Source organism: Procambarus clarkii, chromosome 20, assembly GCF_040958095.1.
Source record: "Procambarus clarkii isolate CNS0578487 chromosome 20, FALCON_Pclarkii_2.0, whole genome shotgun sequence".
Taxonomy (NCBI): Eukaryota; Metazoa; Arthropoda; class Malacostraca; order Decapoda; family Cambaridae; genus Procambarus; species Procambarus clarkii.
The window spans coordinates 45,691,600-45,708,431 of record NC_091169.1 but is presented as its reverse complement, the minus strand read 5'-3'; the positions used below and the strand labels follow the sequence as shown (position 1 = coordinate 45,708,431).

General features: G+C 39.4%; 1 protein-coding gene across 1 annotated transcript in view; it reads right to left on the bottom strand.

Moving 5' to 3' along the window:
• Positions 1-2,083: 2,083 nt before the first annotated feature.
• The window catches only part of Dhpr (dihydropteridine reductase), a 56,548-nt gene continuing 41,799 nt past the window's right edge, over positions 2,084-16,832 (bottom strand). The window contains exons 4-6 of the mRNA XM_069327913.1: positions 11,305-11,445; positions 9,108-9,300; positions 2,084-3,354 (exon numbers count right to left, since the gene is read on the bottom strand). Coding sequence (XP_069184014.1) covers positions 3,255-3,354; positions 9,108-9,300; positions 11,305-11,445 — 434 coding nt within the window. The 3' untranslated portion in view covers positions 2,084-3,254. The remainder of the gene's footprint in view (positions 3,355-9,107; positions 9,301-11,304; positions 11,446-16,832) is intronic.

Below are 16,832 nucleotides of genomic sequence, written 5' to 3'. Positions count from 1 at the left end.
AGATTTGTTACTACTTTCTCCGACTCAATATGAAGGCGTTTCCCAAGGTAGTGTTCTGAGCACTACTCTTAGTTGCCCTAAATGGTCTCTCTAGCATTTACTCGGCTCTTTGTTGATTATATTTCTGCTGTTGGGGTGATGACTTCCCCTTTTCTCCAACACCAACTTGCAATTGGAGCCATGTAATCCTGGACCACCATTCATAGCTTCAAGTTCTCTGATGTACTATGACTGTACTCAAAAGCAGGTCATATTTTGTCATCCCTTTATGGTAATCCCCCTATATGAAGATTCTGCTAAACTTTCGGGGATGATCTTTGACACTCATTTGTCTTGGTTGCCCCATATACCCCGCCTCCAAGTTGAATACTCTAAGGCCTTTACCTAATTATATGGGAAGGACCCCCTGCCAGATAAATCAGACATTTGGAAAGCAGAATTCTTACCGGGGAAGTTAAAAAACGACTATACTATATTTACAATATTTTGTACTATAACCACCATAATTCTTATTTCCCCACACACACACACACACACACTATAAATCAAAAGTATAATTTAAAAGAGAAACTGCCGCTTACTTTGTTGTAGTTTGTCTTGTGTGATACTGTAGGTCTTGGAATGTGTAGTTCTTGAAAATTTTGTAACCTAATCTCCAGTTATCTTAATTTCTGTTCAGAAATGGCGAAGTTTTCCAGAAAATTATCTGAACCCGATTTTGGCCAGATTACCCAAATATGTATTCGGTTCAGCGGGCTTCGGGTGACCAAGCTCATACAGTACTTTGTGGCGAGCTTAGATGCACTAATTGCACTATTGTGCTATCTGCACTGCTATTGATGACTGCTTACTCCTCTGCCTCTTCCTTCAACCCTTTTGCAATCTTGATGCTCTGCACCATACTGGGTTATGCCTCAGCTCTTGGTACCTTTCGTCCATCCCGTACCCAAAACTTGTACAGTATGTTGAAATTGGTGTCCCGTCTGTACAGAATAGTCTTGATTGTTAGTCTTCACTGCCTTGCAACATCCTCACACTCACTTGTGCCGTGTTTTCACTTAACTCTCCTGTGGGCCCTGTTTCCTTTTTCTGTACGGATATCTCAATTACACTTCCCTCTTGGTTCATACTTGCAATCTCTCCTTATGTTCCATTCTTGTCCCTGTGAAAGATGTAACTTGTAAAGTTTTGCTTTCCCTTTCAAGTCAGGCTTCTATGCCTCCTAGTGAAAGTTTGCTGGGTTTCCAGCAATATTGGTACAGTATTGCCTTAAATGAGCAAGATGATGCTGCTGCTAAGGCGGCTAGCCTCACTTGTATTTTCCTCTGGCTGTGAGCCAAGGTTACCTTCCCAGACGTCCGGCTTGTGTTTGTCTTGCTCAATCATAGTCTCTGAAGGGGTCAGGTTCCTCCTTTACAGATATGCTCTTTTTGAGTCGTTGTTGTCTCTTCTGGATAACGCATGTCTGTAAGACTTGTTGATAGCTCTAATTTGCATATTTTGGTGCCTTGCACTTTTTTCAGTCACAGTTTTCACTTAGGGTCAGTCATTCTTCCATTCCTTTGGCTTCCCGTATATGGTAAATAGGTTAGGATAAGGTGTATAATTTGCAGAGTGCTTCCCTAGCATCTGGCACGCCTACCTTTTTGTGTACTGGTCTGGTCATTTAGTACCTGATGGCCCCAGGAGATCTGCACTGTTAGTCAAGTCAAGGTGAATACTTATTGTTCCAGATGGAAGCATTTTCTTATCCCCCATCCTAGTACGAGTTAGACTCTTCTACAGGTACCATATCATGGCCTGAATACACTTTTCCTCTGCAGATTTTAAGGTTTCCCAAACTAAATCTAGATAGAGGAAGGCATTTGCTACAGGAAGCCACACTCAACTGTCCAGGAGTGGTATGCATAACCTCCCCTCATCCTTGCTAGGCCGTGTCAGTGAAGGGAAATCGAGGAAAAGTGGAAGCAGATAACACTGCTTTATCAACATCTGTTTTAAGAAATTAAAACAAATTGCACACAATATATTTTCTGTATAATAGCAAGCCGACTTGATTTCGTGGATTCATGAAACAAACAAATATATTTTTAAATTATATTTCGGTAACAATTTAGATATTTGGAATGTAAAGCTGTGCTGAATACAAATTAGTTTTTACTCGTAAGCAGGTATACTGTATATAATGTTTTGAAGCTATCTTGGATGGTGTTGCATAGACTTTTTGGGTCCTTGGTACATAACATTTCAGATTTAATATTCTAAAGTACACTAACAGGAAATGTGAAAAACCCAGATGTGTATAGGGAAGCACACAGAGTAACACACCCAAGTTTTTACAATTCAAACTAGTATACAATGTTAAAAAAACATTGCACTAGATGCATAAATTGTAATGGATGCCACGCCGCCTAAAAATACAAGGCATTAACAAATAATTTCATAACAAAACTTTATATACAAATAACTTGTATAATTGCACAAATAGAGTAAATATTCCATTGATTTCTTGCATTATTAGGGAAGCACATTACTGTCCTTTTCTTTCATTGCTGGAAATATGACTGCACTTTTTATTCTGGTAAGTAATTATCAAAATAAGGCACCAAGCCAGGAAGGTTAATTCTGGTGAAAAATGACAAGAAATGCAATTACTGCAGTGCTAAGTATCCTTTATGTTTAGAAATAACATCCATGAATATTAAAAATGCCAGTGGGTTGCTACTTACCACTTACTACTAGTGGGTTACACTTACTACTAAAAAAGTGATACCATTTGTCATTTTTATTTTGCTCTTAAAGATCAATACTAGTATACTGTACAGTGAATAAAGCATTTTTAACTTTTTGTTGATCTAGGAAGCACTTTCATTGGTTTACCGTCTTCTTGTTTAGTCAAAATATGGTATAAAAATATAGTAATCTGTTACTCTGAAGCTAGGTAATTACATACAGGACTCATCACCTTAACTAGACCATCATTGCACACTTTCATCCTGTATGTTGCACTGAAAATATTTGCCAATACAATATGAATATTTACTATACTGTATTATTTAAGCAGCAAGCATCAGCACTTGCACAATAAAGAACAAAAGCTAATTGCCAAAATATTTTAAGCACTTAAAAACCAGACTGTCGCAACTTTAAAAACTAAATACAACTATTAAAAACTAAACCCTGGAAACATTTGCAGTAACAAAAAACAATCTAAAACATTAACAAAATTCCTCGTCCCATTATGTGACAAAGACTTAAGCCACAACCAAGTCTGTCTTGTTATCCTTGGTGATGAGCTGCACAAGACTGCCAGATGCTGGTCGGTCACTCCCAGTTGTCCACTTGTGGAGGAGCCTGTTTGCAAAAGTATTATTAATTTTAGTAATAAAATTTATTAACTCTTTTAAAGAGTGGGTTATTGTCATATGTTGATCGCTGGATTAAGGTGACCATCACAAAGAAAAGGCACAGCAAATATGACTGTCGATTTTCAGTTTCATGCACATGAGGAGGAAGCTGGGTGAAGGAGCTACAGAGATCATGGAGATGCAATTTTGCCAATTCGTCATATAGGGGTGAGAGGGTTGTGATGTTAAAGTCAAATGAACAAATCTACAAGGGCCGTCAAACAAACCACGTGAATTCGTGGTTCGAATCCACAAGGGATTCGAACCTACGTCTGGGATGATCTCGGACGTAGGTTCGAATCCTCATCACGGCCCTTATGGATTTGTTCATTGATGCATCACGTTATTGTGATTTCTGTGTGTAATAAAGTTAAATGGTTCATACATATTCGCTTTAGTTTTCACAATGTGTGGAATAATTCAATTCATATACAGTACACAAAAATTACAAATGGTGATTGACCCCTGGGCTGCTCGTGATTATAGCCTGCAATACGCCCAGGTGCAAGAAATAAAAAATCCTCTTAGAAGTGTTTATTTGTGTTCCCTGACCACGTAAAAAGTAAAAAAAAAAAAATCGTAGGCGACATTTTGGCTGCAATAGTGTGAGGAAGACTGGAAAAATTGAGGCGTTAACAGAACAATTGTCAGAGGCAGTCAGCTCCTCCCGAACTGTCAGGTGGGAGTTGCCACAAAGATATCCTAACCTAATTATTTCATCAATGTCTCTGATTTGTTCTTTGTTTTTTTGCAGTAATATTTAATAGTGTGTAGTGCGATATATTTATATAATAAAATGTGTGAATCATCGCTATACTCAAAATTATGGTGTGCTTATTAGTGACTCAATTATTATGTTCATATAACAATAAACAAATAGTTTTGCTGTTATTATGCTATATACACAGGTTATGTATAAGTATCTGCATGTTTTGTTCACCATAACAAACCACTAAGTTGGTATGGCGAGCTAAAACAACGAGGAGTGGCTGCCACACACCAGCCAGCCAATGCCACCGTCTTTCCTCCTTCAACAGCTCACTCACCACCATTCCTATTCCACCAAACAGTTTTTGCTTTTATTCACTATATACAGATGTTATATATAAGTATCTACGGGTACATGTTTTGTTCACCATAACTGTACAACTAAGCTGGTATGGCGAGTGCAGACAGTAACAGAGGTCGCACCACAGTCAGCTGAAGCTGCCTCCCTCCCTCGCGCTTTCAAGGCCAAATGCACTAACATTCCTCCAACATACTGTTTGTGGTGTTATTACACTGTATACTCACATTATATGCAAGTATCTACATGTTTTATTCACCAGAACTGTTCAACTAAGCTGATATGGTGCCCAAAAAGCATAGTGGCCACCATACACTTCATGACAAGTTATGCAGATGCCACCACCTCCTTTACTAAAATGGATCCTCCCAACATACAGCGTACTCCTTTTGCTGTTATTACACTATATACTCATGTTATATATAAGTATTTACAACTGTGTTCACCATAGCCAACCACTAAGCTGATATGGTGATTCTAGACAATAACAGGTGGTCACACAGTGTTAGCAGACGATGCTACCTCCCTCCCTCCCTCAGTATTACTCATCCCACCATACTATGCACAGTGCTAATTATCACAACAATCCTGCTATTATCAGAATCCTGGTCATTTTTATCAGTCAGGGGGGAATTTTTCTTCTGTAATACTATCATCACTAAATAATACCAGTTACATATATATTTTGAAAGTTTTGGGCAATGCTGTGGTCACGAGCTAAACAGCAGTGCTGTTAGTTCATGCTGTGTACATCAGCCTTGGTTGCTCACTCAGTACTGAGGCTCTCACACCTGGTTATATTGCCCACAATTAAAAAAAAAAAACATCTATTTATAAGAACCCTCAGGAAGACGATGTGAACCCCGTGTAGCCACGGGACTTTTAAATCTTACATAATACTCCCAACTAATCATAGCTGTGGTGTGTACTTCCGCAACAGTTACTCACCCGAGCTATAGATGTATTGGGCAGTTTAAGTCTTAAGTACTATATACAGGCCTATAATGTAATCTGGACACATATATAGTGAATAAATTTGTTTCTGGCACAGCTCAAATGAAGTGTCTAGCATGGCACAGCTCAAATGAAGTGTCTAACAACCCACACCTTTGCTTTTCTTTGCTATTCTACAGGATAAGAAGTGAAAGTGTATTTAAAATAACAAAACTGTAGTAATACTACTCTTCTGAAGGAAAGGCAGCATAAAGATTTTTACCAGAAAAATGACAGAAGACAATGCCACCAGCAGATTGCAACCCATCCACAAAATGAGCACTAGCATGTGAATAGCAGTAAAAATATTTTAGGAAAAGGCTTTTCAGAACAGTAGGGAAAGTATAAGCCTACACAATATAGATCAGGGCTTTATAAAATTTAAGAAGCAGAATTCTCCATGGGGGTAAGGTAGGCACAATATGAGGGGAACACTTTCTAGATGTAAACAAACCTGCAAGGTGGCAATCCTTTAGGAAAAGGCCGTAAAGTAAACAAGGTTTTCAATTGGGGTGATGGTACAAGCATGAATGGAAGCTTTGTAGGGTATTGAAAATAATACTGATCACTGTGGTCTTATAGCAACAAAACACCACTTTCTACATATAAGCTCTGGATTGGGGAAGAACAAAAGGCTCGAGACATGATCTGTAGTCAAGTTTCGATGACAGCAACAAAGGAGCATATAAATGGGAGTGTTAATCTATTCACCCCCCAGGAGGTGTGTGATGAGACTTTAATATGGTAAGGCCTTTGAGCATAAAGTTCACAGGCAATAGACATGTGATGTCCAAGGCAGAATGGTATCGAAGATTAAGAAACAGTTTCACATGATCTTCATAATTATTGACTTCTGTAAGTGGAGTGCAATCAGTGGATATCTTTCTTAGCAAGTCACAGCACAAGTTCTCGTAGTAGAGAACTTAAGTTAGTTAACTCAAAGAGACAGTTAACCCCAGCAGAGTATCACAATCAGTATTTTCTACAACATTTATCAATGTAAAATAATCACGGTTATTTATTTCAGTCAAATCAAGTGACACTGTAGGCACAAGCTGCACAGCAGTGTTATGAGGTGCTGCAGCAAGTGCTACCCATGGTCACCCTCTCAATAACAAAGCCCTCATACCAGGAAGGGTGACCACTTTTTTTTTTTTCCCAAGATGGCACCTGTTTACTGGAGGCCTGAAGAAGAAAACGTGAGCCCCATGTACGCAGGGGAATTTTAAATATTCTGCGGTACTCTAAATTATCTTTGACTTGCACAGTAGGACAAGATATGGCCCATTTAACATTTGGTAAAGGTAAAGGGCAACCAGTGCTTGAAATACTGCCTTGGGGGATGCCGTCATATAGGTAATGAAGCAACCTGTCCTCTTAAAAAGAACGTCGCTTTTGGCCGTTTGCCCGTATGGCCGAATATGGACGTAATTTGAAAATAAAAAAAAATTGAAAATAAATTTGGGATTTTTTTTTTCAACAACAGTAAGTTAAGGGTCCTCTGATAGGTTAGGTGGGCAGGAAATTCTCATAAAGTTTCAAAACAGTATGAAAAACGTTATTAGAAAGAATCCTTTTCTAAGCTTCCCGAGTAAGTCGGACGACTCAAACAGAAAACGGAACAGTACGTCACTTTTGTGAGTGGATTTCATTTCAAATTACGTCCAAATTTGGCCATAGTGCACATACGAGCGAAAAGTGACGTTATTTTTAAGAGGACGGGTTGAATGAAGTGGCAGAGAAAGCAGTCCCTAGATGGATGCAATAATATAAATGAGAGTAGTGTATGTTAAGATTATGGAAAGCTTCAAAAGACAGTATGACAAAGATTATAAGACGGGACACCACGAGCACAGGTCTTGTCTTAACTACACTTAGTTAAGCACACAAACACACACACACATTTAATAAACACAATTTAGATATACCATGAATGCACCTAAATATTTACACCGAAACAGAGATGGAATACTAGAAAAGACTCTCTGGCTCTCTCTTAAAAATATTAACAGAGGGTCAGAGAGTAAATTAAAAAAATTAAAAAAAAAATGGAATTAATATAGGAAGAGACCTAACCCAGAAACATTCCAGCAACACATAAGCAAGTAACTACACAGCAATAAGAGGCAGAAAGAAACTTAAAAAAAAGGGGATAGCAAAAAATTTAAAACGGAACTCAAACTATGCTATAAACTCTAAAGCAAATTACATGTCAAATATAAAATCCAAAGAATATAATGGGAAACAAATTCACAAAGAATGGAAAGTAAATGTGAAAATCCTAAACCAACAATTCCAAAGTGTATTCTTGCAAAATGAAGTTTCCAGCAAAACCCCATTATGCAAAAATACTAATGATATATATTGTATGAGAATTGCATAGGAAATAATAGTCACTAGTAGGGGCAATACCCAAAATACTGTACTAATAAAAATTACATAGGCGATCAGATATAAATTGAAGTTCAAAGTTTCTGAACACCCTGGTGTCAGTATTCACAGTGAGTCATCACCCATTTTTAAGGAAATTTACCTAGTAATGTATACCGAAGCGCTTTGCGTAATAGTGGCTTTAGGCATTGTATGTACTAGCTCTATAAATCCCTCAATGTTTGCATCTCACCTTGTATGTTTGTACTTTACCTGAATAAACATTTGAATTTGAATTTGAATATTGTAACAATGTGAATTATGATCTGTACCATGTCCTCCTTCACTTCAATACTATCATATATTAAGTATAGTTACTTGTGGTTTGGTCCCCTGGAGGGTCCATCACGAACATCTGAGCTGAATGTACTAGCATTAGGTACAGTACCACTTGTTTTGTACATTTCTTGCAAAACCGTTGAGCATCAACCTCTTGATATTATTGAACATGGATGTCTGTAGTTGTTTAGTAGAGCTCTCGTATTGTTTGGCAACTACTGCCTCACCCCTATATTATCAACAGCTCATTGCCCGGGGAACCATTTAGTATCGGGGTCTGATATTAGAATTCAAGGTAACGTATGCATTTGGCACGAGTTGGAAAATCGAATGTTATGACACTGAGAACACCTTTATACTGGGTGTACTGAAAAGATCAAAACTAAATTCTAAATTCTGAGCAGTCTCCGTGGTGTAGTGGTAAGACACTCGCCTGGCGTTCCGCGAGCGCTATGTCATGGGTTCGTATCCTGGCCGGGGAGGATTTACTGGGCGCAATTCCTTAACTGTAGCCTCTGTTTAACGCAACAGTAAAATGTGTACTTGGATGAAAAAACGATATTTCGCGGCAGGGGATCGTATTCCAGGGACCATAGGATTAAGGACTTGCCCGAAACGCTACGCGTACTAGTGGCTGTACAAGAATGTAACAACTCTTGTATATATCTCAAAAAAAAAAAAAAAAAAAAAAAAAAAAAATTGGTTCTGGCATCAGGGTATTTATATTGAAAATTAGTATAGATAAGCAACCCGCCAACAATTGAATAGAAAGGTTCTAAAGCTGACACCAAGGGGACCACATGGTCTAATCAAAATAATCTTCCATGCACTGCCATATATGTTATCTTACATTAAAATAAATCCTTAACTTAAAGAATGCTACCACGATTAATGAATTATAAATTATAACACATCAGAAAGCATTCACTTACTCGGCAACAAACTCAAGTGAGGTCCAAGTGGAGAAGTCTGCACTGGACATCCACTTCCTATTCATAGGTGTATCCAAGGTGACTGGAAGCAAGGCAACTGCTGTGGCCCCCTGTGGTAGTCCAGACTTTTCCTCACCAAGACTCTTTGTTAGCTGATGCACAGCAGCCTTGGCCATACCATATCCAATCATGCCTGAAACACATACACTATTAGCAAGAGACAGGCAAGTGTTATTAATTACTACATGGTTATGATTCAAATGAACAACATGAAGTATCCTTGGTCTCTGCATGTCTCGCATATTAAAATACAAACAAAAAGTTTCCTTTGTGTTAATAACCCAACAACAATACAACCTTAGTTTTATACTTAATATAAAAGTGAATACAATTCACCCAAATATTCAGTACTAAAGTATGTACAAGTTATTACTTACCTTTTCTGATGACTCTTGTTGGCGTATGGAAGACAGAGAGGAGGGAGGAGGAGGAGAGGTGATACTGTTTGCAAGGGGAGTCCCCTTCCATTATAACATCGGGCAGTGATGACTTCTCTGGGGTACACACTCTGGCACATTTTGCCTGTATACCACTATGACCTGCTTGTGGCTCACTGCTTGTTTTTCTCACTAAAAACCTGTCTAGCGACACTTGTTTTTTCCTTCCTTGTAACACTTGTCTGAAGTGAGACATCACATTGTTATTAAAAAGGTTAACACAATGGTCTGCTACAGCTTGATTTGGGAGACACTTTTCAGCAAAACTTTGCACTTCTTCAAATAATGCACAGATTTTCTTAATAAATGAGGAAGGGACATCCTCTACTCTACATCAACAACCCTTATACCATTTTCATGTTTACGAATGATCTCGTTTTAAAAATGGTCATTCTCACATGTGATTTTTTTGGCTCGAACCTTACCACTGGCTTTCTTGGGACCCATGGCGAGATATATAATAACTTACGTTCAAATACCCAAAAATCTGAACAAAAAAGTAAATCTTTACAAATAATTCAGATGCGATTGTCACTAGGTGAGAGGCACTGGTAAACTGTGTGGCGATTGCTGTGCCACCATGCACTAGGTCAGCCATACGCGTATCAACAACCTTCGTTTTCCGAGGCAAAGCTCGTAACCTGATTTGGATTTTACGAAAAAATTGGGCTCGTAACCCGAAAAGTTCGTAAATAGGGGCATTCATAAGCCAAGGTGTTACTATTATATTTATATTATATTTCCACACCTAAGTCTCAGGAGATGTACCAGCTGGTTGAACTGTACATGTAATTACCTAAGTGTAGTTACAGGATGAGAGCTATGCTCGTGGTGTCCCGTCTTCCCAGCCCTCTTTGTCATATAACGCTTTGAAACTACTGACGGTCTTGGCCTCCACCACCTTCTCATCTAACTTGCTCCAACCGTTTACCACTCTGTTTGCGAAAGTGAATTTTCTTATATTTCTTCGGCATCTGTGTTTAGCTAGTTTACATCTATGACCTCTTGTTCTTAAAGTTCCAGGTCTCAGGAAATCTTCCCTATTGATTTTATCAATTCCTGTTACTATTTTGTATGTAGTGATCATATCACCTCTTTTTCTTCTGTCTTCTAGTTTTGGCATATTTAATGCCTCTAACCTCTCCTCGTAGCTCTTGCCCTTCAGTTCTGGGAGCCACTTAGTAGCATCTCTTTGCACCTTTTCCAGTTTGTTGATGTGCTTCTTAAGATATGGGCACTACACAACCGCTGCATATGTGTGAATATACGGATGATGATTAAAGCCCCAGTCATGTTTTGTAATTTAATCATCATATACTCTAGTTACTTTAAAGTTATAATAAATTCTATGTCAAATTCAACTACTGTTACTCAACTACTCTTCCCAATATTCACACTGGACCCATCCAGTCACCATCCATAGTTCTTCCAAACATCCTATACCCCTAACTCAAAGTTATCACCACTACACACCCGGTTAGTCTTCCATACTATACTCACACACTCCAGAATAACCTTTCAAATATTTTTAAAATGTGTTCCCTGATCATGGTAAAAAAATAAAAAATATAAATAACAATAATAATAATAATAATAATAATAATAATTATGTAGCTTATTTTGGCTATGGTAGGGTGGAAATATTGTAATGTCACTGATTCACGATCCTGGTCACTACATCCTATCAAGTTTATCCTTACCTGGCGTTCCATTGATTGCAGGTTGTGCACCAGGGAGAGACACCAATCCCCCTTCTTTGAGAAAGCGTGAAGCAGCCTGGGCTGTGATGGTAGATGACCACACACTCTGGGACCACATTAATTCGCAGTTCTTCAGAAAATCTTAAAAAAAAATTATACATAATATGAAAAGCAGCATATTCATAATTAAGTACTAATTCACAATTTTAAGGAAAATGGCCCATTGCAATACTGTATAGTAAATTAACTAACACAAAATAATAAACAAAAAACCAGCGTTGAATGTAATGAAACGCTATTTTCTGGGCGAGACCCGGAGGCTCCCCGGAGCTTTACCGGCTGATATGCTAATGTCAGACTTTGGCATCAGTCATGTGTATGGAGTTCTAGGGCCTACCAGGGACCACGGCCAGAACCTGGCCCCCTCAGAGAGGCAAGGGGAGCAATGGCCTATAGAAACCCCCGTGTGGTTGGAAGCATTCTATGTCTGCCATCGACCGGGTCAAGCATCCAGAAAGGTAAGCATTCCAAAACAAACCCCTATTCTGGTGAAAATTGCTACCTAAAGCCGAACTAGTGGATAGAACTCTTCAACAGAAAACAAGGAAACTAGTATGACGACATACGTCACTGCGCCGCTGTCTGCGCAGCTCCCCCCTCCCCGGGAGGGGGAAGGGGGAGCCCCAGACCTCCCACGCCGGCTATCCACCCATCAGTTCTGAGGCTGGATGTCAAAACACGAGAAAAACCGCTGACCGGAGGGAGGGAGGGTTGCCGGGGAGCCTCCGGGTCTCACCCAGAAAATGGCGTTTCATTATATTCAACGCTGGTTTTCTGGGGGGAGCCCCGTTGGCTCCCCGGAGCTAACTACCCACAGAGGAAGGTCAAAGGGACAGAACCGGGAGGCGGACACTGTTACGTACCCTTATAAGATACGTAAGTAAATATATTAATATGTACATTTATAATTGTGTATAAATTACAAGCATGTATATTGTTATACTTATATGTTCTATGAAAATGCACATTCATGTTACAGTGTTGGCGTTAGGCCCAACGTATCGTGGGAATGATTGTTTTATTTCTTTGTGTGATCAGTTTTCCCACGGGAACTAATGATTTATATGTGATCATAAGTGGGTAACAGAGGTGAATAATAATTGAGTGAACTGTATCTGGCAAATTGTCGTGGGATCGTCCGTTGCTGGGGTGCATGCCATTATTCTCTTCTGTATGCATATTTTAATTACTATGTAAAGAAACACTTACTTTATTTGTGTATATCAATATGTATTAATTATTCATTAAGTTAGTTTAAGATTACTCTTGTCACAATGTATTGCTCCATTGTTGAAATAATAAATATTGTAACTTTGGCAATTTATTCGCGGGGCAAGGCGAATAATGTTTTGACTCTCGCGTTTTTTTATTCAGTAGCTGAACGGGAACCAGGGAGATAACATCTAGTTGGAGTTAAGTTATATATTTTGTTCTGTCATAGCCATACATATAATATTTTAATTTAATGTCTGGAAGTTACAGTGATATTTTTAATGTGATATATTGTGACCATATAATCATCTGTTTGCTATTGAGATTTATTTAATATATATATGATAAGATTGTTTTATCTATTCTTCAGTCCTAAAGAAGATTTATTATTGTGCTCATTACTTATCAAGGGGTTATACTGGTGATTCGCTATTGAGAACAGCAGTTGTGTCGTATCCCTAGACGTAATTAAAGTTTGGCTGCTGTAGAGTCACGAGCCTTAACGTACGATAGGTAACAAAGAGTTATGGGGGCCTGTCCGGGATATATCGTTCCCACTTTAACTTAACTATGCTAATCTAACCTTGCCTTCCTAGGTACCAGTGTGTCAAGTGTCTGTGTTTCTTAAGAACTATTCCATGTGCCAAGCAAGCCTTCCTGTGTGTCAAGTAACAACGTTTCACGATTTTGAGGTAAGTCATCCTATATATTTTGTTTGTGCAGTGAGGCCAAGCGAATTTTCAGTGTGGTGACAATTTTACAGTGAAGTGTAGTGCAGTGCCATTGTTTTAATTATTTTTGTGAATCAAGTGCCAAGTGTTAGTAACGATGGAGGAGAAAGTTGCAGCGTTGTTGGCTCACCCAGACTTTGAAGGGATTCAGAACCTTAAAAAGACTGAGTTAATACAAATGGCAAATCAGTTGGATTTGACCGCCAGCAATAGAATGGTTAAAGCCCAAATATTGAAAGTCATTGTGACGCATTTTGTTGAGAATGGGGAGTTAGAAGAAATTCTAGAGGAGTTAAGAGAGGAGTCGAGTGATCAGATGACGTTAAAGCGTCTTGAGTTAGAAGCACAAATAGCCAATGCTAAGCTTGAAGCTCAAAGGGAACAGAAAATATTAGAGGCTGAAGCTCGTCAAAGAGAGATTGAAGCTCAACAGCAACAGCAAATATTAGAAGCTGAAGCTCAGCAAAGGGAGCTTGAGACTAGGCGTTTAGAAATTGCGGCACAGTTGCAAATAGAAGCCACAAAGAAGCAACAATTAGAGATTCAACAACAAATGGCTAACACTAACTTCAGGCTTGAATCACAGCGTATGGCAGCTGGGCATGGAAATACTAGTAATGTTTCAACAAATAGTGATAATAATCCCATCAGGATGAATAAGTATATAGAGTTGCCCAAGTTCAATGAGGAGGATCCTGAGGTTTTCTTTGCACATTTTTATAAAATTGCCATCAGTATGAACTGGCCAAGGGATCAGTGGGTAGCCATTATGCAGTCTCAATTTAAGGGGCGTAGTCAGGAGGTTTTCACATCCCTACCCGACGCTCATAGTTTTGATTATGATTTTGTAAAGAAAAGCATCCTAAATGCGTACCAGCTAAATCCAGAGGCACACAGGCAAAAGTTCAGGAACCTAAGGAGAATCAGGGATCAGACAATAGCAGATTTTACTCGTCAGAAGACGAATTTTTGCAACAGATGGTTAAAGTCACTTGCAGTCACTGATTTTGATGCTCTAAAGAATCTTCTTATAATGGAAGAAGTATTGTCATGTCTCCCAGACCAGTTGTCTACTTTTATGGCAGAACAAAAGAATGTAACAGATATTGATGAGCTGTCAAAGCTCGCGGATGAGCGTGAGTTGCTGACTAAGGCCCCGTTTACGGCCACTTCACCTAAGTCTAGTCGTAGAGTAAATTTCAATGCTCACCGAACTCCTTATCAGTATAAGTCTCCTCCTGGTGCGACAGTTACTCCCGTGAACTCTTCTCTTACTAACCCTAAGATGGTTACTCCATTGCCAGGATCATCTAAGCCTAGTAATGCTAATTCTAAACCGGCAGTTGGTTCTACCAGTGTGTCCACTGTCAAACATTGTACCCATTGTAAGAGAAGGGGGCATGTGATTTCTTCATGTTTTAGTTTGCATCCTGAACTACGACCAACTGGTCTTATTATGAGTAAAGGAGTGCAACCTATTAATTCTTCATGTATTACAGTCAGTCCCAATTGGATGGCTGAATTCAAACCCTATATTTCCACAGGTACCTTATTATGTAATAATGGTAGACATAAGACTGTTCAATTACTCCGTGATACTGGAGCTTCACAGTCTCTTATTACCCAGAAGGTACTTGATGATGTTGACACCCGAGATCTGGGTGAAGTTGTGCTTCTCCAAGGTATTGCCGGAAGTGTGCAACCAGTGTCCTTATTGCAAGTTAACCTTGATTCTAAATATACTTCAGGATGGTGTAATGTTGGTGTAAGTAAACAACTGCCCATTCCTGGGGTAGACATTATTCTAGGTAATGATTTTGGCAACCAAATGGTTGTAGGGCCCAAGTGTCCCATCATGTTAACTAAACCCCATACTGTATTAGCTCAACCAGAAGCAGATGATGATATTATTTACCCTGCTTGTGTTGTTACTAGATCAATGGGAAAAACAGGTGAGAGTAATCCTGTCTTCACTGAGGTTGCTGTTCCCAAGACCAGGACCCCTTCAGTAAAGGAGTGGGAGGTGGATCTTGAGGATTCTTTTATGACTCGACTGGATGATGAAAGTGAGGCCGTAGTAGAAGCCCCGCCGAACCTAAATCACAAGGAAAGTGAAGGTGAGGAGGCTGAACTATCTGTACCTTGCCCGCTTGTCTCCAGTGCGCCAGTTGTCGAGAGTGAGGCCGAAGTAGCTATGACTCCATTTTATTCTGATCAATCGGGAAAAGAGATCAAGCTACTAGGTTCTTGCCCGCTCGCTGCTGAGTCTGAGTCATTGCCCTTAAGTGTTGTACAGACTACTGATCCTAGTTTAAGTAAGTGTATTTCTGAGGCTCCTGATAATATTGATGCATTGGAGGAAGGGACGGGTTTCTTCTTCAAGGATCGACTTCTGATGAGAAGGTGGAGACCCAAGGGAACTCCCTCTTCAGAGGATTGTGAGATTAGAACCCAACTCGTTGTCCCCAATGATTATCGTAGGCAGGTCCTGCAGGCTGCACATGATGACCCCATGGGAGGTCATCAAGGTATCACGAATATGTACCATAAGATAAGTAAATATTTTTTCTGGCCAAAGTTAAAGAAAGACGTGGTCAGATATTGTCATAACTGTATACCCTGTCAAATTGTTGGTAAACCAAATCAATCTGTACCTAGAGCACCATTGCAAGCTATTGTAGTTCCTGATGAACCATTTACTCATGTTGTAATTGATTGTGTGGGTCCTTTACCTAAGACTAAATCGGGTAACATGTTTTTGTTCACTCTCATGTGTATGACTACTAGATTTCCTGAAGCTTATGCTCTACGGAATACCAAGGCTCATAATCTCATCAAGTGTCTTGAAAGATTCTTTTCGTTGTTTGGAATGCCTAGAGTTATTCAGAGTGATAATGGGGGAAATTTTGTTTCTAAAGTTTTCAGAACTTTTTGCGAATCCCGAGGGATTCGGCACAAATTATCCAGTCCATATCATCCCCAAAGCCAAGGTGGACTTGAACGTTTCCACCAGACTTTGAAACAAATGCTGAAGACAACCGGAGAAACTCATCCACGTAATTGGGATGAGAATCTCCCCTTTGTGTTGTTTGCTGCTAGAGAAGGGCTACAAGAGTCATTGGGCTGTTCACCCTTTGAACTAGTGTTTGGTCACCAAGTAAGAGGTCCTCTTAAAATGCTACAAGAAAAGTTGTTGGGAGATGTCTCTGTTCATCAGAGTGGATTGTACTTGAGTGAGGTCAAGGCAAAGTTGTGTCGGGCTCGTGAGTTGGCGAAAGAACATCTGGGAAGGACTCAACAAGCCATGAAAGTAAGATATGACAAGAAGTTCAAAGCTAAGCTAAGGTCGTTTGATGTCGGAGATTTGGTGTTGGTGTTGAAACCTCGTATGGGGACTTCCATGTCCCATAAGTTCGCAGGACCCTACCAAGTGGTAGACAAGGTGGGAGACCTAACTTATAAACTAATTAACCCTAATCTTTCAGAACCCCAAATGACTGTGCACATTAACAGATTAAAAGCTTA